The following is a 25,903-nucleotide window of genomic DNA, read 5'->3' on the forward strand; positions in this document are numbered from 1 at the left end:
AGTCCGTGTCTCCAAAACTCAGCAGTGACCAACCAAGGCGAGTCCTGTAGCTTTAGGCCATGGTCGGCTGACCCTGGAGCGATGTCCCATAGCGTCTTACCTTCCTCATCTGCTCCAAAGCGCAATTTGCCAGGTGACACCTCATTTTAAGGAAACTTACAATTCTCAGATCTTAGTGAAAGCAGGAAGTTACAACTTGGGAGTCAGGCACCCAGGCTCACTTCCAAAAGAGACCCAGAGTCAGGGTACCATCTACTACACTGTTCACATTTCCAGGTTCCCAAGAAAGATGCTTGCAGGATGCCAAATTGGTAAAGAGCTTATTTAGTTTTTTTTGAAAAGATTACATACATGTCAAGGAGACAGATAAAAGCTTATTACTTTTAAAATCTATATATTTTATTTTATTTGTATTTTATTTTTAAATTTAATATTTTATAAAATAAAATTTGTATCGCATTATATTTTTTATTTTATTCTATATCTATGTGTTTTAATTTGTCTGCACTGGGTCTTTGCTGCAGCATGCACAATCTTGTTCCCTGACCAGGGATCCAACCTGGGCGTCCTGCATCGGGAGCCCAGAGTCTTAGCCACTGGACCACTTGGGAAGTCCCCAGAGAAAGGATTCTAAAGGAAATACCCTAAGAAAGGGAGGGAGGGAGAGAGTTCTCTTGCCCTTCTGGCATCAGGGAAAATCTTTTCCTTTCGTTTGTAGTCACGATTACGCTGTCCAGGGATGTCAGGAGCAGAGAGGATCCACTGAGGGGGTGCAGCTGCCTGGGAGGATGGTCCCCCAGCTGGAAGTGCCCCTTAGACCATGGGCACCAATGGGCTGGCCCTCCTTTTCCTGTTGGCTGGCTGCCTTCATTCTCAGGCCACTGGCCAGTCCTAGGACCTCTTGTCTCACAAACCACCTCACCGATCCACATTCTCACATTTTCCTTTCCTCATCTCCACCCTCTTTTCATCTGAAACAGACTGTAGACCACGTGGAGTGACCTTGGAAACACAAAAGTCTTTCTTAGTTTTGAGCCACTGGCATCTGCAAATAGTTCCAGAAAGTGTCACCAGGTCCTGGGGAAATGAACCAAAATCCAGATACCTGGGACCCTTCCTAGGCTGATTAAACCAATCACTGGGTGGTTTTTAAAGCTCTCCAGGATTCTAAAGTGTAGCCAAAGTGTCAGTTGAAAACCACTGAGAGAGGAAGAATGTGGAAGGATGTTTCTGTATTAGTAGGGAGTGCATACTGGAGCTTTTGAGAAGGGAGAAGGATAGTAGATTGGAGACTTGAAAAGACGCTCGGCAGTATCTGTCTCTCTGGGCATCCTGGGGAGGGTACCCAGCAGAGGAACAGGTGGGGGACCAGGTAGGAGACTGGTAGGTGATCCTGGTGAGAGTCGTCTGAGCCTGGGCTGGAGTTGGAGCAGCAGGACCAGGAGGAAGAGTCAGAGAAGGATTGAAGAGGGCTTTGACCTTGCTCAAGGTCGTCCTTTCCCTGTCTTTCTACTCTCAGATTTCTGCATCCTCTAAGTCAGTTTCCAGAAGGATAGGAGTCAGTGTGCACATCAAGAGGTGAGGCAAATGTCCCCTCATGAAAGGGCAGAAATATCTGCTTAGGTCATCCATCAAATTCGAGTGCAAAGTGATTCTAACAGCACAACGGTAAGGGTGAGAGATTCTGGATAATTTTATCTGTACCCATTTTTGTAACATGGTTACGTCACATAGCTAAAGGAAAACCAGATTTATGACAGTAAAGAGCATCATTAAACAATTGCTGCTTGTGATTAACATTATTGTGGCAGGTTTGAAGTTACTGGGATGGGATGCTTGGAATCAAATCCAGGATTGCTGTCTTCAGTTTTCTTCACCTTGTTTCCAACAGTCTGTGAAGGAAAAGGACCAGTTTCCCAAACTACTTGATAGTGAAATTTTCTAAAATGGAATAACAGAGGCTTTGTGCTCAGTCCCTCAGTCGTGGCCGACTCTTTGTGACCCCTGAGGCTGCAGTCCACCAGGCTCTTCTGTCTGTGGAATTCTCCAGGCAAGAATCCTGGCGTGAGTTGTCATTTAGTGTGGTGTTTAAGTCTTGGGTGCCTCTTGAGGTTCATGGAAATCTCAAGTGTAATCTAATCAATCACAATTTCTGGCTAGTTCAGTTCAGTTCAGTTCACTCTCTCATGTCCAACTCTTTGTGACCCCATGGATGGCAGCACACCAGACCTCCCGGTCCATCACCAACTCCTGGAGCTTATTCAAACTCAGGTCCATTGAGTTGGTGATGCCATCCAACCATCTCATCCTCTGTCATCCCCTTCTCCTCCCGCCTTCAATCTTTCCCAGCATCAGGGTCTTTTCCAAGGAGTCAGTTCTCTGCATCAGGTGGCCAAAGGACTGAAGTTTCAGCTTCATCATCAGTCCTTCCAATAAACACTCAGGACTGATTTCCCTTAGGATGGACTGGTTGGATCTCCTTGCAGTCCAAGGGACTCGCAAGTCTTCTCCAGCACCACAGTTTTTTTCTGGCCAGTAGAGGGCAGTGTTTGCTGCTCAATCCTCCTTGCATCCTTCCATCCACTAGGATGTAAGATGGCCCCCTGCAGGGATGGGCAGTATCTTCTCTTCCTGATTCATCCTCCGACTTCCTGTTTCCAAACACTGCCACAAAAAATGTTTCTGATGTGTGAGAATTCAGCAAGAATGGTGGTTGCATTTCTTTTTTACCTGGAAAACCTTGATTTACTCTTGCATCTTTGTCTTGTCGGATATTTCCGCAACGCTTGCCAGTTAACCACCTGCTCCGTCTTGAGATGTTCTATTTTCAGGACTCCCAGGAGGGTACTCTTTCTCGCTCTTCCTCCTCCCTCTTGCTGTTCCCTCTCAGTCTCCTCCCCCGCTTTCCTCTCCAGAGAGACTGAATATACAATGAACAATAGTCAGATCACATATAAAAAGAGAACTCTGATTCACAGCCTGAGCAGTCTATCCAGAAAGCCAACCCCCTGTCTACAGTAACCAGCCCAGGAAGCCAGCCCACTGCCAGTCAGACGTGTAGGCAGTCAGACCGCTGTCTCCACTAATGATACAGTAAGCTCATTGATAACTTCAGCATCAGTGGGCCCCAAATAGCCAGGACTGAATAACTGACAGCTTTCCAATTTTTGTCCCCACTTCCAACTTAAGGTCCACCAGAGAAAGCCAAGTGTACACCCTAAGCATTCACACAGGAGGCCCTGTGTAGTTACCAACATCCCCCGCCCAGGTACTTCTGGCTTTCTTAGTGGCTCAGTTTAGTTCAGTTGCTCAGTTGCATCCGACTCTTTGCGACCCCGTGGACCACAGCACGCCAGGCCTCCCTGTCCCTCACCAACTCCTGGAGTCCACCCAAACTCAAGTCCATCGAGTCCTTAGTGGCTCAGAGGTAAACAATCCACTTGCCAATGGAGGAGACTTGGGTTTCATAGATCCCTGGGCTGGGAAGATCCCCAGGAGAAGGAAACGGCAATCCGCTCCAGTATTCCTGCCTAGAGAATCCCGTGGACAGAGCCTGGCAGGCTACATTCCATGAGGCCACAAAAGAGTCGGACACAACTTAGTGACTAAACAACAGTCATAACCAGGTACTTCCTTGGGGGTCCAGTGGCTAAGACTCCGTGCTCCCAGTGCAGGGGTCCCAGGTTCAATCCCCGGTCAGGGAATTAGATCTCACATGCTGTAACTAAAAGATCACATGTACCGCAGCTAAGACCCAGCACAGTCAAATAAATGAATAAAACATTTAAAAAAATAATAACTACCCTCCCACACACATGCCCCCATAGCTTTCCGAAGCCCACAGCCTCATATTAGGGCACACTGAAGCCTTCATTTTTACCATGCTGAGGTTTTTGCAGTCTTTGGCCTGCCTTTGAATCTCTGCCAAAGTGCAAGTGATGCTGGCCAACTCTCTTGCTGCAGAAAGCTCTGAGAAAATAACCTTTGCTTTTCTCATCTGGTTGGTCCTCATTCATTTCTACACTCCTCTGAGTAGCTCAGATGGTTAAGAATCTGCCTACAATGCAGGATACCCAGCTTCAACCCCTGAGTTGGGAAGAGCCCCTGGAGTAGGAAACGACAACCCATTCCAGAATTCTTGTCTGAAGAACTCCATGGACAAAGGAGCCTGGCGGGCTATAGTCCATGGGGGTCCCAACGAGTCAGATACGACTGAGTGACTAACACACTGTGAAACTAATCCCTGGAATGTCTCCAGACTTGAGCAGCAGACCTCTCTTCTCTAGCTACCCTTTCTCTAGGGGGGATCTCAGCAAGTCCCCGGACATGAAGCATTGTTGGAATACTAATGACATTCCAGAGTGTATATCTCTGAGATCCACACTCAATACACAAGTGCCCGCTGCTAGACTTGGACTTTGAAAGGCATCCCTAACTCTCATGTTCAAAACACAAATTCTCCCATCATCCTCATCTCAGTTATGACTCACAGCCACTCAGCCTTTGCTGCTATCCCAACTATCTTAAGTTCCTTTTCTCACTTCTTGGACTCTTGAGCTCCGCCACTTTATTTAGAACTGTTCAGTGACTTCTGGCAGCTCAGCCTCGGAATGTTTCCATTTATTCGGTGTCCCCACCCTTCTCTGTCTCCTCTGCTACCAGCTTAGTTCAGACCTCACCGTATCTCACATGGCCCATGGTGCTGAGTGCAGGAACAAGTCTCTCACTGACCTCCAATATCGGACTGTCCCCAGGGATTCTAAAGAGCCTTGTCAGCAGATGTAATTATCTTCCAGGAGAATCTATGATTACATTTCATGAAAGATGTGATATTAATAAGGGGCTGGTGAAATGTCAAGGTAACTAATCTTTGAGTTGGAACTCTCGATAAAAAAGAAGCCAAAAATTTCCATATTGCAAAGTATCTATGCATCCATTCCTCCTTAGAAACACTGAGGCCAAGGATTGATCATAAAACACTTATTAATTCTCCTAGGTTGTTATTGTTCTATATGGTATGGGTTGCCTGTTCTTATAGAAATTTCTCTCTCTCTGTATACATATGTACGTATATGTGTGTGTTACTAGGAAAAAGAATAAAGTTACGATTAACCACGTAGCTGAACCCAACTATATGACAACTTTACATCTTGCAACATGTATTCCAGATGTTTCATATTTATAAAATATTATAAAAACCCTCTACACCCCAACTTGATTCTATTTCTTTGCCCCTCTCTGTAGAGGCAACTGCTATCATGAGTTTGCTACTTATAATTTCATGTGTGTTTGTATACTCAGATTACATTTTATGTCTGTAAGTAAGAGGCTGTGAAAGTACTGCACTCAATATGCCAACAAGTTTGGAAAACTCAGCAGTGGCCACAGGACTGGAAAAGGTCAGTGTTCATTCCAATCCCAAAGAAAGGCAATGCCAAAGAATGCTCAAACTACTGCAATGGCACTCATCTCACACGCTAGTAAAGTAATGCTCAAAATTCTCCAAGCCAGGCTTCAGCAATATGTGAACCGTGAACTTCCTGATGTTCAAGCTGGTTTTAGAAAAGGCAGAGGAACCAAAGATCAAATTGCCAACACCTGCTGGATCATGGAAAAGCAAGAGTTCCAGAAAAACATCTATTTCAGCTTTATTGACTATGCCAAAGCCTTTGACTATGTGGATCACAAGAAACTGTGGAAAATTCTGAAAGAGATGGGGATACCAGACCACCTAACCTGCCTCTTGAGAAATCTGTATGCAGGTCAGGAAGCAACAGTTAGAACTGGACATGGAACAACAGACTGGTTCCAAATAGGAAAAGGTGTGCGTCAAGGCTGTATATTGTCACCCTGCTTATTTAACTTATATGCAGAGTACATCATGAGAAACGCTGGACTGGAAGAAACACAAGCTGGAATCAAGTTTGCCGGGAGAAATGTCAATAACCTCAGATATGCAGATGACACCACCCTTATGGCAGAAGGGAAGAGGAGCTAAAAAGCCTCTTGATGAAAGTGAAAGAGGAGAGTGAAAAAGTTGGCTTAAAGCTCAACATTCAGAAAACAAAGATCATGGCATCTGGTCCCATCACTTCATGGAAAATAGACAGGGAAACAGTGGAAACAGTGTCAGACTTTATTTTTGGGGGCCCCAAAATCACCACAGATGGTGATTGCAGCCATGAAATTAAAAGATGCTTACTCCTTGGAAGAAAAGTTATGACCAACCTAGATAGCATATTCAAAAGCAGGGACATTACTTTGCCGACTAAGGTCCGTCTAGTCAAGGCTATGGTTTTTCCAGTGGTCATGTATGGATGTGAGAGTTGGACTTTGAAGAAGGCTGAGCGCCAAAGAATTGAAGCTTTTGAACTGTGGTGTTGGAGAAGACTCTTGAGAGTCCCTTGGACTGCAAGGAGATCCAACCAGTCCATTCTGAAGGAGATCAACCCTGGGATTTCTTTGGAGGGAATGATGCTGAAGCTGAAACTTCAGTACTTTGGCCACCTCATGCGAAGAGTTGACTCATTGGAAAAGACTCTAATGCTGGGAGGGATTGGGGGCAGGAGGAAAAGGGGATGACAGAGGATGAGATGGTTGGATGGCATCACGGACTCGATGGACATGAGTCTGAGTGAACTCCTGGAGATGGTGATGGACAGGGAGGCCTGGCGTGCTGCGATTCATGGGGTCGCAAAGAGTCGGACATGACTGAGCGACTGAACTGAACTGAACCGAAGTAAGATATAATTTGTTTTACTGTTGGCATATTTCTAAAAATTGGTATAGTTTAGGTATTATTTGGCAGATTAGTTTTCAAATTCAAATATTTTCTTCTGTTTACCCATGTGGAAATATATTCTGAGTCATTCTTTATGCATCCCTGTTTTCTTCCCATCACTGAGGTTTATTGAATTGTACAGAAAAGAAGATAAATAATGAACACCAGCTCAGGCAATTTACATAAAGGGAACATATCCATGTAACCACAAACTGGATGAAGAAATAAAATGTTAATTGCAAAAAATAAAAATAAAAAATAAAATAAAATGTTAATTGCACCCCAGAAACCCATACATGACATCACGTAGCCATCATCTGCTGAACTTCCCCAACGAAAACATTTTTTAAAGTTCTCATGCCATAGTTGCCGGTTAAAAGACTCTATGTGGGGACTTCCTTGGTGGTCCAGTGGCTGTGACTCCTCGCTCCCAGTATAGAGGACCTGGGTTTGATCCCTGGTTATGGAACAAGATCCTGCATTGCTGCAACTAAGAGATCCCAAGTGATGCAACTAAGGCCCAGTGCAGCCAAATACAATAGTTTTTGCAAAGAACTTTATACGGAAGGAATCAGAGTCTATAGCCTTGTGTCTGACTTCTTTGGCTCAACTTCGTATTTGAAAAATTCATCTATGTTTTTGCATAGAGGTAGCTTGTCCATTTAAAATTTTCCCTTTAGTAGAGTTTATTTTTAGAACCATGTTAGATTGTCAGAAAAATTGGAGAGATAGCATAGAAAGTTCCCATATACCTTGTTCAGTTTCCCCTGTTACTAACCTCTGAGGTTAGTATGTACATTTAATGAACCCATGCTGCTGCTGCTGCTGCTGCTGCCAAGTCACTTCAGTCGTGTCCGACTCTGTGCGACCCCATAGACAGCAGCCCACCAGGCTCCCCCATCCCTGGGACTCTCTAGGCAAGAACACTGGAGTGGGTTGCCATTTCCTTCTCCAGTGCATGAAAGTGAAAAGTGAAAGTGACGTCGCTCAGTCGTGCCCAACTCCTAAGGATCCCATGGACTGCAGCCCCCCAGGCTCCTCCACCGGCGGGATTCACCAGGCAGGAGTGCTGGAGTGGGTGCCATTGCACCCATACCTTATTTTAAAAGTTTGTGCTTTATTTAGATGTTTTCAGTCCTTGCCTAATGTCCTTTTTTTCTGTTCCAGGGTCCTACGTGACATTCAGTTGTCAGGTCTCTTTAGGCTCCAGGGGGCAATGGCAGTTTCTCAGACATTTCCTTTTTTGATGCTCTTGAGCGTGTCTGTGAGAACTGCTCAGATATTTTGCGGAGTGCCTCACTGTTGGGATTTGTCTTGTGTTTTTCTCCTGATAAGACTGGGGTCTAGGTTGCTGGGAGGCAAACTAGGAGGTTAAGTGCTATTTCCAGGACACCATAGCCAGCACACGTACTGCCAATATGATTGATGACTGTTGAAGGTGGCTTTAGTCACCTACCTGAAGTAGTGTTTGGCAGGTTTCCCCCTTGTAAAGTGACTCCTTTTCTCTCCTTGTGTGTTGTACCATTTGGAAGAAGGTCATTCTGCACAGCCCTCACCTACAGAGTGAGGACTTCATTCCCTCTCCTTGGAGACAGAATATCTACATAAATTAATTGGAATGCTTCTGTATGGAAGAGTTGTCTCCTTCCTCATTTATTAATTTATTCAATCACTTATCGACATCGATATGGACTTGTAGACATTTACTGTATATATTCTGGGTTACAGTCCAATACTGTTTTATTTTGTTGCCCAGAAGTTCCAGCTTTGACCCCTGGGAACTCTTTCGACTGTCTCCGGTGGTCCTTTGTCCTTTGACATACCCATAAATGCTTTGTTCTGAGCTCCTCCTTACTTTCAGGGACTACGAGGTTATCCAGGCTCATCCTGTATATTTCCTGTCCCAGTCTTAGAATCATCCATTTTCCCAAGGAGCCTTGATTCATTTGTCTTAATAGAAAATGGTGTTACAAACAAAAATCTGGGTACTAGACCAAGCTTGTTGATACTGGGGTGTCATTTTTTATAAGACTTATCAGATGACAGAGCAAAAAATACATGTGTTTGTACTAAGTGGTGTAAACCATCTGTATTTATTTTAAGCCACACATGAGTTCATATTAATATCTCAAATCCATTACTACACAGATCCTACCCTTGTTATAAACTCCCACTCCAATAGTGAGACACCTGCCATCCATTGGTGTGATTGTTCCCATCCAGGGTATATATATAACAGCATCAGAATTGTTAACCAATACCCCAAAGGAAACTTTATCAACCAGGGTACAGAGTTCCTTTTGCCTGTAGTCTTAGAGATCTCACCCATTTCCAAAGACACAGGGTTACATCTCCCCCTGCCTCACCTATCCATCCATCCCTTTCAGTGAGGTTGTTTTGTATGTTTTGAATACAGTTAATTTCTCTTGTCACAGTCTGCATTCCTTTTAGATTTCCCCAAACTTCTAAAATGATTTTTTTTAAACTTGCAGTCATAAAATTTCACTCTTTGTTCTATAGCTTTTGACAAATGCATACTAATCTGAATCCACCATTACAGTCATTTTATTGCCCTAAAAACTTACGTTACAACAATTTTATTGCCCTAAACCGCCCCCCATGGTATTCACCCTTCCCCTCTTCCTCCTGAACGCTGGTACCCACTGATCACTTTACTGTGTCTACAGTTTTCCATTTTCCAGAATGTCATATAACTGGAAGCATACTCTATACACCCTTTCTATACAGACTTCCTTTACTTAGCAATATGCATTTAAGAGACAAAAAATTAACCACCACACCATAATGTTAATGTATACTAATATGTTAATTACACCCACTGATTTTCTTATATTATACTGTGTTAAACCAACCTGGCATTCCTGGAATAAACCTGCCTCTATTATGATACAGTGCTTATTTTAGAATTGCTGGATTCCATTTGCTAAAATTTCATCTAGCATTTCTACATCTATTTTCAGAAGTAATATTGGTTGTGATTTTCTTTTTTCCTTTTGTCCCTTCTTCCATGTGGTTTGGCATGAGAATATTCGAGGTTCATAAAATGAGTTGAGTTGAGGATTTTTGACTGTTCTTCATTTGAGATTTCTTTACATGTTTCAGAGTTTTGATTTTTTAGGTTTTTTTTTATTCTTTTCATTTTTCTGCCCACTTGCCTCCACCCCATCCAGTGAGGCTCTCCCTGATGATCATTTGTGACAGCTTTTCCCTGGACTCTGGGACTTTATCCTGGATTTTATCAAGGCAGTTTGGGGTTTCTAACCCAAGAGATTGTGGACATTTCCACCATCATGAGACCAGTATATGACTATGCTTAGTTTTTAGCTACGGGTCGAGTCTTCAGCCTTATTGCCCCAGACCCTCATTCTTCTAAACTCTTGGGCTCCAGACAGTGTAAACCATGATTTCTTTTTTTCAGGGCTCCTCACAGTTCCTGACTTAAGCCATGTACCTGGTTCCTGTCCGCCATCTTGGGTGTTTTTGTCTTGGGTTTGTCCCACAGGGTTTGCCCCATCAGTTTGTCTCGCTGATTTTAGACAAAGAGCCCAGTGAGACAGAGGCCTCTTTTGAGCCAGACATCTCTTTTTAGCTTTCTATTTTTATGCCTTATCTGTCATGGCTCTGTGTTCAGAGCAAAGGGATGGATCAAAGCAAGAGCTCATTGAGCTGTCTTGTTCAAAACACTCTTCCCTATCTTTCTTACTTTCAATTTACTGCCTTGTGGCATAGGAATTTAAAGAAGCTATTTTATTTCATGACACCAATGCAATGAGCCAAATAGAGCAGGTATTCTTATCACCTTGAATGACAAGTGAGCAAAGCAAGAAACAGAGTTCAAGTGCTTCACTTCAGGCTGAGTGAATGAACAGTTAGTTACCTGTGAGCCTGTGCGTCCCATTTTATCAATACTTTCTATCACTCTTGCTACCAGGAGAACACTAAACAATCATGGCATTCATTAAAGACAGCTCCCCTGGCCGATTTCTCAAAGCGTTGAGACCTTGAGCATTTTGTGATTTCAAGAATAGTATCAGAGGGGAAAACGTCCCAGCTGCTGTCACAATGCTGGATTTTAATTTAGATACTGTCATTTCCACTTCTTCCACCCATTTATCTGTCTTGTCCGCATTTCCGTGCTCCAAAATTCTCCTCTATTCCATTCAATTCAGCAAGCGTTCACTGAAGCTCTGTCATGCTCAAATACTACCAAGTGATATGGTCTGGTCTGTGACTGGCCCAGAAAGAGATGTCCCCCAAATTATGAACAGTTGTTGATGTTCAGTCACTAAGTGGTGTCCGACTCTTTGTGGCCCCGTGGACTGCAGCAAGCCGGGCTTCCCTGTCCTTCACCATCTCCCAGAATTTGCTCAAATTCGTGACCATTGAGTCCGTGAATAGATGAATATTGAGTCCACGTATAGATGAGCAACCAGTTATCCACTCAAGAATTATCTAGGCATCCCTCTTCCACATGCCAAGCTCCTTGCTGGTTGCAGTAGAGAACAGAAAGGCAAGTCCATCGGGAGAGCCCATCCTTCTAGAGCTTGTTGCTGGAGGAGAACTGGTAAGGTCATTGATTACTGATGAGTGAGGCAGAAAATGACAAGTGGCAAAGTGGACGTTGCAAGGACAAAGGAAGAGAGGTCAGATTCAACCAGGAGATCAGCCCAGAAACTCTTGTGAGATTCCTGGTAAAAGCTGACACAGGCTGGCCTTTGGTAGGGGCTTCAGAAATGAAAGGAGAAAAAAACAGTTCACAGATCACCTAGAGGGTGGAGGACCATAGTCAGAGGTGATGCCCTGTTGCTGTTGGAACCTTCAAAGCCTTCCTCAGCAAGGAGAGAAGACTTTCTGTGTGTTTGGTGGGGATGTGGGGAAGGTTAGCAAGAGAAAGGATATTTTCTCTCTAATCTGCAAGGTGAGTGGATCTGAACATACCATTGACTGAATGCCCTTCAACCTACCCATAGAGGAACTCAGTAAATACTGAATTGAACTGACTAGTCATCCAAGGAGAAGATTTGGTTATTGATAAAAATTGTAAGGAAAGGAGTCTGAGTTCAGACTAGGACATAACTTAGAATAATGATTCAGTTTCAAGATCAAGATTGTTATCAACCAACAAGGACCTACTGTACCCCACAGGGAGACATACTCAATATTTTATAATAACCTATAAAGAGAAAAGAATCTGAAAAATAATAGATAAATACAACTGAGTCACTGTGCTGTATGCTTGAAACTAGCGTAATATAAATTGACTTTACTTCAATAAAAATATTTTAAATAAAATGAACAAAAAGATTAGAAGTTAATAAACGAAAGATTGCTATCCAAATGTTTTCACTGTTTACAAAGCTTACACTTAAAGATATTTTGGAATTTGCCTTTCTAAATATTTCCTTTGAATATTTTCCCTCTCATTCCCCTTTGAGTCATGCCAGATACCACCTGTGATTTCTTCACTTATTCCTTCAACGCCCATGGAGGACCCACAGAAACGCACAGGAATCTCGACTTCCAGGCTGAGGTCCCGGTTGAAGTAACACAGAAACCATGACAATGGCTGTGTTAGAAAGGACAGATCACTTCTAAAACAGTGACCTTCACACACATTCCCAGAAAGGCTGCCTACACTGATTTTAAATTCAGGCTTGCCAATGCCCTTCCATTTCAGGCACTTTGGCCACAAGAGTGCTTCTGTGTTATCAGGAATTGGAGGTACACCAAAATAACGTCTGACAGGCAAAGAACTGAAGAGATGCTAATCTCTCTCCTGCATCTCCTTGTTCTTTGGCTGAGTAAAGCAGCCAGCACATTGCTACCTTTGTGATTTTAAACCCACAACATTTAAAAGGATTAGACATATGTCAGTGTAAACTGGATGGACGGAGTCTTAAGAAAAAAAAAAACAACACAAGGGAAATGTTTGTATTCAAATGTCAAACACTTTATGTGTAGGTTTAGTGCTCTTTCTTAGCCGTAAATAACATTCCAGGCTGTAATTAATTTATCCATGTTCCTATCGGCCCAGCGTTATGCCAGGGCATAAAGGGGTGGAGAAAGGCAGGGTGGGGGTGGGGGGTAAACCAACACTGTTATTTCTCTTGGAAAAGCTTTCTTAATTGGACTTGTGTTCTTGTCATAACAAAGTGAAGGTTGTTATTTGTCAAATGCAAGGGCAGCTGTGATGCCTGGATTCGTGGGTCTGTAGCCAGACATGTCGTCTTGTTTGGATGACTCAAGGGTGACAAAAACTAGTGCAGGTGCCCCCAGGACCTGGACAGCTGCAGCTTAGTGAGTATTTTAATGGACGATCTTGCCATCCACCCATCAGGCAACATTCAGTGGAACCAGTCACAGTAGCGCCCCATAGCATTAATGCTATAGAACTGAATTTGTTTTATGGGAGAGGCAGTCCCTGCTCTAAATCCTAATGTAACAGCCATGAATCACCCAGCATATCAGGGGTCCGGGTGAAATGCTGCCCACGTGTGCCTTTGGGGTGAGGGGTGGGGAGAGTCATAGCTTTTCTCAGATTCCCAAAAGAATCCTGAAAATTCAAGAACCATTGCTCTGAAAGGATGAACAGAACATATACATCAGTTCAGTTCAGTTCAATCACTCAGTTGTGCCCGACTCTGCGACCCTCTGGACTGCAGCACACCAGGCCTCCCTGTGCATCAACAACTCCCGGAGTTTACTCAAACTCATGTCCATCGCATTGATGAGGCCATCCAACCAGCTCATCCTCTGTCATCCCCTTCTCCTCCCACCTTCAGTCTTTCTCAGCATCAGGGTCTTTTCCAAGGAACAGCCAGAGAAAAGGTTTTTGCAGAAACTTTGTTCTGGAAGGGACCTAGAACAAAAGAGACAACTGAATACCCACAAAACCAGGCAGGACATTCCATAATGTCCTGGAAGCAGGCAGGCCTGCTAAGTGTCCTTGTTAGTGAAAGTGTTAGTCAGTCCATGTCTGACTCCTTGAGACCCCATGGACTGTAGCCCTCCAGGCACCTCTGTCCATGGAATTCTCCAGGCAAGAATAGTGGAGTGGGTAGCCATTCTCTTCTCCAGTGGATCTTCCTGACTCAGGGATCGAACCCGGGTCTCCTGCATTGCAGGCGGATTCTTTACTGTCTGAGCCACCAAGGAAGCCTCAGGGAGAACACAGAGTTTGCATTTTTCTGGAAAGGGTCTGTGCCATTAACTCCTGTCACTTGCGGTTCTGATAAATACGGGCATGAAGTTTCTAGATCCATTGGGTTTGATGAGAGAAGCCAAACGTCTAGATATTTAGCATACGAGCTCTCAATTTTTTTAATCTAAAAAACCAATTCAGAATTAATGCAAACAAACAGACCCTCTGCCTGGAGGCTTGAACTGGCCTGCGTTCCCTCTTCTAAGACCTTTGCAGAAGATCTGGGATTTGACCAAGTCCTGAACCCCAGTTGGAGGATGATCATCGACCTGTAGTTTGGGAAGCTGGAAGCAGTGGGCCAAACCTGAGGAAGGGTGTGGGGCAGGGGAAAAGATGGGCTGTGCACAGAGGGGCTGCGTCTGCTGCTCCGGGAGCTCAGAGGAGCAGAGAGGTTGGAAATGAAGTCGGGGAGCTGCAATGGCCTATAGCCGGCCCCGAGCAGGCTGGGGATGGTTTATTTTTGGACCAGGAGCAGCCTTTGAGAGGGTGTTAGGAAAATGCTGCCATTGGGAAAGATGCATCTTATGGGAAGGACTCCCAAAGAGGAACCCCAGGGGGAAACTGAAGCTGGCCTCCTGTGACCAGATGAATCAGATGGGAGATGTTGGCTAAAGGAAGAGGGACAGATAAGATGTGAGCACCTAGTGGCCAGCAGAGAAGACATGAACAGGTTCAATTCATCTGTGAGGGATGCTGACACGGCAGGAGCAGCACTGACGAGGGGAGTGTCAGGTCCCAGATGGCATCTCCAGGCTCTCTTCCACCATTCTGCATCTTCCCACCTGTCACCAGAGGCAGGACAGGGACTTCAATGTCCTCCTCCTCCTCCTTGTCCTGGGGGGAGGAAGTATCACAATTTCAGCACAATGCAGCACCTAGGTTATGCCCTGCAGCTGCTCTAGAAAAGTTGCTGGCTTTCCAGGCATTCTTATTGAGAAGTGAGAGCTGCACCTGGGGATAGTAGCAGCCCTGGGGAATGGGTCATAAAGCAAGAAGGAAGGGGACCTCAGGGGAGGGAATGTCCCCAGGTTAATGCTGGGGCATCTGGACACCCATAGGACTGCAGCCAGGGGGAGCAGAGCTGTCTGCATGACGCCAGGCTCCATGTGTGCGTCCAGGGTGGGTTCCAACGAAGACAGTCCTCTCTGGTGAGGGTGGCAGCGTGTGGAAAGGGTTGGGAGCATGACCATGCTCTCCAAGCTGTGAGCTGAGATTTGTGATCTCTCTCAGAAAGAATGAGAAGTGGCCGGAGCTCTGGCCTCGGATGTCCTCCGCATTGAGGTGGAATGCAGGAAGAAGAGGGATAAATCCACCAAAAGGAGCAAGGCTCAAGTCTGTAGACCTTCTTCCTGAGACCAAGGAGAAGGGAAAAGGTGGAAGAGCCAGAGAAGAGAAGAAATAAGGAAATGACTCACGGACTCTGCAGCTCTGTTGATAAGATTGTTTAAGGCCAATCATACCTGTTAAATGGGAAGAGGCAAACATGAAAGAGTAAAAGAAGAAGGAAAGAAAAGAAGCCACTTCAAGTTCGCCAAAGGCAACAACAGACACTCTTTCTCATCCGTAATCATGTTTTATCATTACAAACAGGAAATGATAGCAACAGTATCACCAGCAATAAAATGATTCATCACAGGTGGGATGGAGAGAACCGGAGTGAGAAATAAGGACGTCAGCGTTCATTAGAACTCTGTGCTTGCCTTCACACACAGCGGAGCCTACTGTGCAGCAGAGAGGACTCACCCGTCACCCAGCTACTGTGCAGACTCCATATTTGTATGGTTGGAAGTGTCTTCAAAAAGGTATTCTGTGAATGGCAATATTATTATTCCCATGCCTCTCGGCATGCAGGATCTTAGATCCTCCCCCTGGGAATGAACCTGGGCCCCCTGCAGTGGAAGCAAGCACAGGGTCCTAATCAGTGGGGATGTTCTTATCTCTCTCTCTGATTCCATCCCACGTGTGAGGAATTACTTTTTTGCTGATAATACTGTCAAAGGTTGAGACATTGCCCCAACCCCTGACAGGGAGGGGTCTCTGCAGATGTTCTGGGGTGCTCCATCCATGCATGCTCACCTGGTCCACAGGTTATTACTGAAAAGGGGAGCATGTAAGTTCAAGAGGACAAAGAGTTTTGCTTTAATGATCTATTTTTTTCCTTCTTGGTGTGGAGTTCTTTGTGAAAAGGTAAGCAAAAAAAAAAAAAATACTACATACATACAGCATGACCTTGAGGGAGTAGAATCTAGGGAATTTTCAGATATAGTTTATGTATTTTTCCTAAATATTAAAGAATATAGTTGATGCAAAAAAAGGAAAGGAAAACAGAATGGTATAAATATGAAAATGAATCCAATGGAAGCCATCAGTAGCAGATAATATTAAGATTGTGGTATGCTTTCTTACAGTCTTTTGAAATAATGCAAAGAAAGTAGGGAAAACCGCTAGACCATTCAGGTACGACCTAAATCAAATCCCTTATGGTTATACCATGGAGGTGATGAATAGATTCAAGGGACTATATCTGGTAGACAGAGTGCCTGAAGAACTATGGACGGAGGTTTGTAGCATTGTACAGGAGGTGGTGACCAAAGGCATTCAAAGAAAAAGAAATGCAAGAAGACAAAATGGATTTTTGATGAGACCTTACAAACAGCTAGGAAGAGAAGTGAAAGGCAAAGAAAAAAGGGAGAGATATACCCAACTGAAATATCAAGGAGAAATAAGAAAATCTTCTTAAATGAACAATGCAAAGAAATAAAGGAAAACAATAGAATGGGAAAGACTAGAGATTTCTTTAAGAAAACTGGAGATACCAAAAGAACATTTCATGCAAAGATGGGCTCAATGTACCATTTAGGGTTTGCATTTTTCACTTAACAGTACAAACTATTTGTAAACATTGTCCCCCACGTTGTTACCAGCTATTTGTAAGCATTATACTAATGACCACATACAATATTCCAGTGTATAGGATAACATTCTAAAATACCTACCATAATGCAACCACTTTTCTATTTTGAGACACTTAGATTCTAGTTATTTAAAGCAAAACTGCAAAGAACTTTTCTAAGCATAAAGCTATTCTACACTTCAGATTCCCTCCATGGAATAGATTTCACACAGTATAAGTGCACATCAAGGCCATGGACCCTCGAGGACTTTCCAGTGTGGCTGTATGGGTTTAGACTAGAAACCATGGTGCAGGGTAGTGCCAGCTTCACTTGTACCCACTGGGCTGTGTCCTAAGGTGCCACACCCATTGGACCGCTTACCAGAGCCTTCAGCCGGGTCCTCCCCAAGAGAATTCCCAAGTGGAGACTTAAGAGGTGACTGGCATCCTTGAAGGCTTTAGGCGCAGGAGAAAATGTCTTGTATCTCTAGGTCAAGAATCTAATTTCTCTGCTTCCTGCTTGCAGACTGCAAGCCTGGACCTTGTTCCCTAGTGCTTTCAAGGGACTGTCATTTAGGAACTGCCCCTCTCAAGCTGGTCTCCCCCACCGCCTCCAGGCTAGTGGGCAGCTGCTGGGAGATTTGCCTGGAGGTTACTGGGGCCATGGCTTAGTTTTTGCCCCTGATGGCCCTAAAGTCTGTTCCCCACCACCCCAGGAACAGGGGCGGGCTGGGTCTGGGCTGCCAAGGCATGAGTGGCTCCAGTCACACCTGTGCACCCTCCTACACTGTCCCTCTCCTGTCTGTTTGGTCCACAGCTGCACCCTGAACTCAGGACAGGACACCTGGTCAGTAGGTGCTCAATAAAAGCTTGCCGAATAGGTACATGGCCACTAGTGGGTTTCAACTGATGCTTTGGAACTGTGGTGTTGAGAGTCCCTTGGACTGCAAGGAGATCCAGCCAGTCCATCCCAAAGGAAATCAGTTCTGAATATTCACTGGAAGGACTGATGCTGAAGGTGAAACTCCAATCCTTTGACCACCTGATGCGAAGAGCTGACTCCTTGGAAAAGACCCTGATGCTGGGAAAGATTGAAGGCAGAAGGAGAAGGGGACGACGGTGGATGAGATGGTTGGATGGCATCACCGACTCGATGGACATGAGTTTGAATAGGCTCTGGGGAGTTTGTGATGGACACAGAGGCTTAGCGTGCTGCAGTCCATGGGGTCGCAAAGAGTCAGACACGACGGAGTGACTGAACTGACTGACTGGGCACAGTTAACAAGGGTCAGCTGGAGTTTTGAAACGCGTCCTTGAAGTGATTGTTTGGAGCTGTTTGCAGAGGAGTTTAGTGAGTGTCTGGCCGAGAGTTGGGGGGTCTCCGGGACTGACTTCTCTTGGCCTCTGCGGCTTCTTGTTTGCCAACTCACCCCTCACTCCCCAGTCCCAGGAAGGTATAGCTGTCGGGCAGTCCTGCTGGCTGGCAGTTCTAATACAAACTCTCGGCGGGCTCTGCGCCTACTCCGAGTGCCAGAGCATTTGCTGGGGCTAAACACAGGGTGCGGAGGATCGGGCTGACCCCGGGGCTGGACCGAAGTGGCCCGGGGGCCGCGGTTTCGGCCAGGACGCGCGGGGATGGGGCGGGGCGCCCTGTGGCTCCGAAGGCCCCGCCCGCCCCGCCGCGCGCTCCCCGGGCGAGCGCGCTGCCTGCCGCGCGGTTTTCGGTGCCCTGCGCTCGGCCTGCGCGGACCCGGCTGGGCAGGCACCCGGCTCGCTCCGCGCCTCAGACCCGGTAAGTCAAGGGCTCCTGCTTCCCGGCTTCTCGCCTCGCGGAGCGCGATGCCCTAAATCGGGCGACCCTGAGGGGAGAGTCCAGGCACAGGGTCTCAGCCCCTCTGGGCCGCTGCTGGTGACCTCAGGCAGGGGGCACCGCGACCCCGGGGCTCACGCCTTCTTCCTCTCTGTCCTCTTCACTTCTAGAACTCATGCAGAGAAAAATCATCTCAGGGCCCCGTTATTATTAAATGACAGTCGTTCCTGTAGGAGGTTGGGGAAATACTTAAAGGCATCCAAAGAAAACTAAAACCGCCCACAATCTTAGCCCTCGCTTGGGTTCAGAGACCTCCAGATCAGGCAAGACCCATACACACCGGCCTCAAAGGGGACTTTTTCCTTTTGGGGGACCAGAAAAGTTCTTGGGCTTTGGCATGTCCCCAGGGAAAAGGCATGGGACACGGAAAACATTACTGATATCTGATCTTGATTTTAAGTGGGGGAAGTCTGGAACTTTTAGAAGAAAGTTGACCTGGTACCAATCACCTGTTATGTGCGCAGGCTATCAGGTGCTAACCCACCCACCTGATCCCCATCACTCCCAAGCTCCACCCCTGATTTTTTTAGACTGCTGTACCTGAACTGACCGTTTGAGTCCCCTTTCAGGTTAAGAAAGAGCTTCCAGCTCCATAAAGGAAGGGCTCGTCAATAACTACAGCTGTTACTTATGGTCAGGGTGATGGGGAACTTTGCTGTGGTTGGCCACTGCTTTAAATCGTGTGATCAATAAATGGCCAGCAGATGCAGCGGACTCTGATCTATGGGCTTCTAACCAGGGTGCAAAACCCTTTGGCTTGCTCCGGTCTGTTTCATGCTGCCCATCAGAGATGAGCTGAGGTTGGGTCTGAGGAAGTCAACCTTGGTTTCCAGAATATTCAGGTTATCTCTGGCTTTTGATAGGTTCTGAGGAAGCGGATTGTTTTGAAAATAAAGTACACCGTGAAGACCTCCAAGGAACTCGCTCTTGTCATCTCAAGTCTCTGAAGGCAGAGCTGGTGAGACAGTTTCTGTGTGTTTTGGGCTTTCTGGGAGTTGAATGTGACACTTACCCAAGTATTCATGCGTGCATGCCTGCATCTGTGAATATTTACTCTGTTCCTGCCGTATGCCAGACATCATTCTAGTCTTTGGGGTACATGGGAACAAGACAGGCAAAGATCCTGGCCCTCCAAAGCCCTCCAAAGATAGGCAGGCCAAACAATAAACAATGAACACAAGAATCAAGAAAACTATACTGGGTGCAGTTGAGAAGTACTATGGAAAAAGGCAGAGCAAGATAAGAGTTACGGGAAATGGAAGGGCGGAGTGGAAATTTTGCTGTATTATTGACAATTACTGATGGTCTTAAACCTTTTTAGGAAAAGAAGAGTTGCATATATATAACTATATTAATATTATATATAATTCATGCTATATAATATACAACTATATTAACATAAAGTTTAATACATAAATAATACTAATTAACTATACATTAAAATAATTTAAATTTTATTACATTAAAACAGACTACATTGAAGGAGGTTTTCATTTGGTTACCCATTAAGCTCTTTCCAGTGTGAATTCTACTTTATTGGTTATTTGCTCCTCACATTCATGTCGCAGTTGATTGCACTTTCCTATTTAATTCAGCAAACCCTTACTGAATCATTCCGGAGGTGTGAGTGAGGTCAAGACAGTCTCTGACCTTACTGAGCCCCCTGGAAATGCACAGAAATGTCTACAAAGGATTGCAACACAACTTAGAATCTGGGCAGTAGAGACTGGGCACTATAACGGCCCCAAATAGGGGAGGGGACTTCTTAAAGGGGTCTCACTGGTTGGCATAGACATGTGCTATGGTGGACCCATGGAATTTTGACAATCAAACACGGGGGTCTCGCCTCTTTTGCAGAGACACCAGCAAAAGTAAAAGACAGGTAACCTGTGGGCTCGTTCCATGCCTCCCTTAAACCCGGTAGTACAGTCAGGGGGAATCCCATTAACCTCACTTTTCAGATGAGGAAACTGGGGCTCCCCGAGTTCATTTAATTTGCTGCAGGTGAGATTCTTCCTTCTCTGCGACTTCAGGTGTCCTCCCAGAGAATGCCCTTCCATTCTCCATGCCAAAAGGCTCGTCCTTTACACATGCAGAGTTTGACCCGGTCCCTCTCATCAGCTCCCTGGTTCCCATCTCCACCCTTCACACCTCAGAGTTCCTCTCTGTAACCCACAGAGAGGTCTGAGAAGCTCTTGGTCCTATGACCAGACTCAAGAGCCAGCACGGAGTCCTTTTCCAATCTTTGAGGGCAGTCGGATGTCGTGCCTCTGTACAGGTTTCATCCTGATATTTTGAGACTGTGAGAGGGAAGGAGGTAAAAAGCCCAAAACAAAGCCAGCTGACTGCCTGGAAGGGTCTGAGCCCCTGTTGGCTTCTTTGCTGCCAAGAGGCAATTTGGACATTCGGTGTTCAGTCACCCGGTCATGTCTGACTCTTTGCGACCCCTATAGACTCCAGCATGCCAGGTTTCTCTGTCCTTCACTATCTCCTGGAATTTGCTCAAATTCATGTCCATTGAGTTGGTGATACCATCTAACCATCTAATCCTTTGCCACTCTCTTCTCCTCATGGTCTCAATCTTTCCCAGCATCAGGGTCTTTTCAAATGAGTCAGCTCTTCGCATCAGGTGGTGAGAATATTAAAGCCTCAGCTTCAGCATCAGTCCTTCCAATGAATATGCAGAGTTGATTTCCTTTAGGATGGACTGGTTTGATCTCTTTGGACATAGTGTTGTGATAAAGATGAAAACAGTTGACAGTTACTTCCGAGGAAAATTGGAAATTTCTTCACCAAATTCTTGACTCAGTAAGATCCTGTTCACCCAAATGAAGCTTATCCATAATTGTTTGTCCCTAGTTCTGCTTCCTGAAGCAAAGAATGTTGATTTCAAAACTGGTTGCTCTTTCGAGGAAAGGCTTAGGTAATGCTGTCAAGCGTGACGGGAATGTCACCCCCATCCCACCTAGATAAGTCCACTAAGGTCCCCAGGAGCCTCCTGGTTTCACTAGAACTGAGCCAGGGCTGGAATTTGTATCCCTGACCTTCCTCCTTCCTAGACTCCACCCCAGAATCTGGCCCTTTCAGCAGAGAGCTTGGAGTCAGCCACAAAAGCCCTTTCAGTAAACGCGTAGGAAAGAGTGAGAGGTGCAGTGCTGGGAAAACTGCTCTAAAGGCCTGTTATCAGTGCTGATACGTGACAGAGCCGGAACTCCAGGGAAAAATGCAGAAGGTGAGGCTTGTGCTGGGAATACAGTGACATCACTTGCTGCCCCCACTTCCCCCGGGTACGGGGGGCAGTGCTGCAGGCCTGCTTGGTTTCCATTTGCAACTCTTCAGCTCATCCCAGCAGCCCACAGTCACGAATCCTGAGTGAGTCTCAGTGGACCAGAAGCCCTGGGACTAAGCTTTGGGGAAAAAAAAAAATTGCACTAACCTTGACTGGACAGCAAGGAGATCCAACCAGTTCATCCTAAAGGAAATCAACCCTAAATATTCACTGGAAGGACTGATGCTGAAACTGAAGCTCCAATACTTTGGCCACCTGCTGAGAAGAGCCGACTCATTGGGAAAGACCCTGAGGCTGGGAAAGAATGAAGGCAGGAGGAGAAGGGGGTGACAGAGGATAAGATGTTGGATGGCATCACTGACACGATGGACATGACTTTGAGCAAACTTCAGGAGATGGTGATGGGCAGGGAAGGCTGACATGCTGCAGTCCATGGGGTCTCAAAGAGTTAGACATGACTTAGCGACTGAACAACAAACCTTGATTAGGGGCAGTGAGACCCTATGATAAGTCTCAAACCCAGGCAGAAGCAGAAACTTCTGGAACCAACCCTCCCCTCTTTCTGGGCCCAATAAGGCCAGTTGAAAATGTTCAGCACAAGCTGAGTATCAAGCTGGTTGTGTTTGGAGTTGGACCTTCCCGATTCCTGCTGCTTCTGCCTCCTCCAGCCCCATATTCCCTGAGCGAGATGCAAAAAGCTGTGGTTCTCCCTGGTCCAGGAGAGGGTTCTTCTGTTGCCTATTTAGATCAGAAGCCACTCCCCACTTGGGTAGACCCAGTTTTATCTGATACAAGTGACTGGCTTCTCAGTTTCTTTGAGCCTAAAAACAGATCCACCTTCTCTCTGCAAGATCCGGAGAACTCCCTTTTCTGCGCTAATAAAATGTGAGTGCATGGCTAAAAGATTGAAAGTTTACAGATGCATTTTTGATAGGAGATATGACCTCGAGCAAGTCAGCTCACGTCTATTCAGCCCAGTTTTCTATAAAGTTAAGGTCGTTGAATCAGCTGGTCCCCAGATCCACTGGAGTCCGACAGTCTTAACTGTGGCCACCAGGCAGTGCTGTGGCATTATAATGGATGTGAACTTAGGGAATGGGCCATAAGCCCCCAGCTGTCGTGCAGATTAGGTTCCGTGTCATTTGTACTGTGCTGATTATTAGAGGATGTTGCCAAACTCATCTTGTGACTCATTATGCAAACACACCATGTGACTCAGCAGGCAAGCCTTGGGGGCACAGAAGGCATTTAGCAAAAGCGATCCGATAAAAGTGTAAAGTCAGAAGAGACTTTTTGTTAAAAATAACAGCATTGTTATTTGAAAGGCAGTTAGTTCATTTGGCTTTTCTGGTTTGCCATCAAGTTCCGACAGGCTTAGCAGAGATGCCAGCGTGAGTTCAGATGGGGGCAGCTGAGGTCACGGTGATGACTTAGGAATTTTTCTCCAAAACTCCTGTTCAGGTTGTATGATGGATGCACAAGACTGAAAAAGAAAATCCGAAAAACAAATAGGATTAGAAAATTATGCTATGAAATTGCTGTTTCTCTTCTTATAGAGTTCTTCCAGGTATTCAGGGAGCACAATACATTGATTGGTCAGTTTCCTAAGGGTTAGGGTTCTCGGTCAGGGCTACTAAGTAGGATCACCTGGGAAGTTTGGAAAAGTCACAGTGCCAGACAGGAACCCAGGCCAATAGTCTCTCTTTCTCTTCTTTATAAGGCCACTGCCTTGTCAGATTAGGGCCTTACCTTCAGGACCATACCTAGGTGGCTCAGTGGTGAAGATTCCGCCTGCCAATGCAAGAAACCCAGGAGACGCAAATTTGACCCCTGGGTTGGGACAATCCTCTGGAGTGGGAAATGGCAACCCGCTCCAGTATTCTTGCCTGGAAAATTCCATGGACAGAGATGCCTGGCCAGCTGTAGTCCCTGGGGTTGCAAAGAGTCAGACACAACTGAGCCACTGAGCATACACGCACAACCTTAATTAGCTCCTAAAGACCCCACCTCCAGCCACATTAGGGGTTGCGGCTTGAACATATGAATTGAGGGGGACACAGTTTGGTCCACAGCATGTAAACTAAAAGATACACCTATCACGCCCTGTGATATGTGCATTCAAGGAACTCTTTCTGCTGTGGTGGCAGGGGCTGGAAATGGTGAATAGAAATAAACGTGAATCAATTAATCGTTTGACCAATCAAGAGAGGGCACTGTGCAGATCCCAGGTGGCACAACCCATAACAGACAAGTGTGGTTAGGGTACCCCGTCACTGGGATTTTTAAAAACTCTGTGCAGTGTGCGTGTGGTGGTGGTGGCAGGGGGTGGGTTTGGAGCCAGTCCATATTTTGTGATTTCAGGTTGCACTTTTCTTTAAGACAGTTTTCCTGGGAAGTTCACCGTCCGGGAGTGAAACCTTGACTCTCAGGATGATCCTGTCCAATGCCACGGCCGTGACACCTGTGCTGACCAAGTTATGGCAGGGGACAGTTCAACAGGGCAGCAACACATCTGGGCTGGCCCGCAGGTTCCCAGGCCACGAGGACGGCAAGCTGGCGGCGCTCTACATCCTCATGGTCCTCGGCTTTTTCGGCTTCTTCACCCTGGGCATCATGCTGAGTTACATCCGCTCCAAGAAACTGGAGCACTCCCATGACCCATACAACGTGTACATTGAGTCTGACACTTGGCAGGAGCAGGACAAGGCGTACTTCCAGGCCCGGATTCTGGAGAGCTGCAGGGCGTGTTACGTCATTGAGAACCAACTGGCTGTAGAGCGACCCAGTGCATACCTTCCTGAGATGAAGCGGTCGTCCTGACCCCAGGACCAGTCAAAACTGGACAGAGCCTCCCTGATGAGCTGATTTTTCTAATCACATGTTCCTTATTTTCTTTATTGTATGAGTATAATTGGGGTTTTTGTCTATCATAAGGGGTGAAAGGGGGATTTAATATCACTATATTTCTAAAATCACATTCCTTCTATAATAGATTGTCAGTCATTCCCCAGTATCCGTGACTGCCTTCTTAATTGCAGCAAAATCTCCTCAATCATGGCCTCTGAAAACAAGAGCCATATTTCCCTGACTCCCTTGCAGCTAGCAAGGTCATGTGTATGAAATTCTGGCCAGCAGAAGGGGGAGTGATGAGTGCAGTTTCCCAGTGAGCCTTGAAAAGGAAAGCATATGTCCCCCAGCCCCCTTTCTCCTTTCCCACTGACTGGGACATGGATGAGGTGGTGAGCCAGCTTTGAGTCTGGAAAAGGACTGTGTTTTTGCAGATGGCAGAGCAACAGGAGTCTGGGTCCCTGGGCAATGGCATGGGCCAGGGTCTGGTCAATCACCAGCTCAAACTTCACAAGAATGGGAAACCGCCTCTGATCTTCCTTAAGCCACTGCCATTTTGGTTTCTGTTAAAGTAACAGAATGAGCTTCCCTAGAGGTTTAGTGGTAAGGAATCTGCCTGCAGTGCAGGAGCCTCAGGAGATGCAGGTTCAGTCCCTGGGTGGGAAGATCCCCTGGAGGACCATGGAAATCCACTCCAGTATTCTTGCCTGGAGAATTCCATGGACAGAGTAATCTGATGGGCTGCAGTCCATGGGGTTGCAAAGAGTGGGATATGACTAAAGCAACTTAGCGTGCACACACAAAGTAACAGAATCAACATCCTGATGAACACACCTTTCTTATGGGACTGAGACCAAAGGCATAACATTTCCATATTTGTCACAAGCATGCTTTCCCCCCTTGTTACAGGACATCCTTTGCCCTTTTCACTTGTACCCTCACTACAGAGGCTCCATCCTCTCTCTGCTTTCCTGCCTCCCAATGACCATCCTACACACACT

The 25,903-nt window shown here is 45.9% G+C and overlaps 1 protein-coding gene across 3 annotated transcripts; it reads left to right on the top strand.

Moving 5' to 3' along the window:
• Nucleotides 1-18,619: 18,619 nt before the first annotated feature.
• On the top strand, nt 18,620-25,068 carry KCNE1 (potassium voltage-gated channel subfamily E regulatory subunit 1). Of its 3 annotated transcripts, none has more exons than XM_027977993.2 (3): nt 18,620-18,688; nt 19,630-19,724; nt 24,417-25,068. In XM_027977993.2, exon 3 carries the CDS (start codon nt 24,486-24,488, stop codon nt 24,873-24,875), a length of 390 nt encoding a protein of 129 aa, XP_027833794.1. In that variant the 5' UTR covers nt 18,620-18,688; nt 19,630-19,724; nt 24,417-24,485; the 3' UTR covers nt 24,876-25,068. The 3 variants fall into 3 exon arrangements, with proteins under 3 accessions (XP_027833794.1, XP_004002798.1, XP_042085214.1); XM_004002749.5 differs by having other exon boundaries at nt 24,435-25,068; XM_042229280.1 differs by having other exon boundaries at nt 24,439-25,068.
• The last annotated feature ends 835 nt before the right edge of the window (nt 25,069-25,903 follow it).

The sequence above is a fragment of the Ovis aries genome, chromosome 1 (genome assembly GCF_016772045.2).
Source record: "Ovis aries strain OAR_USU_Benz2616 breed Rambouillet chromosome 1, ARS-UI_Ramb_v3.0, whole genome shotgun sequence".
In the NCBI taxonomy this organism is placed as follows: Eukaryota; Metazoa; Chordata; class Mammalia; order Artiodactyla; family Bovidae; genus Ovis; species Ovis aries.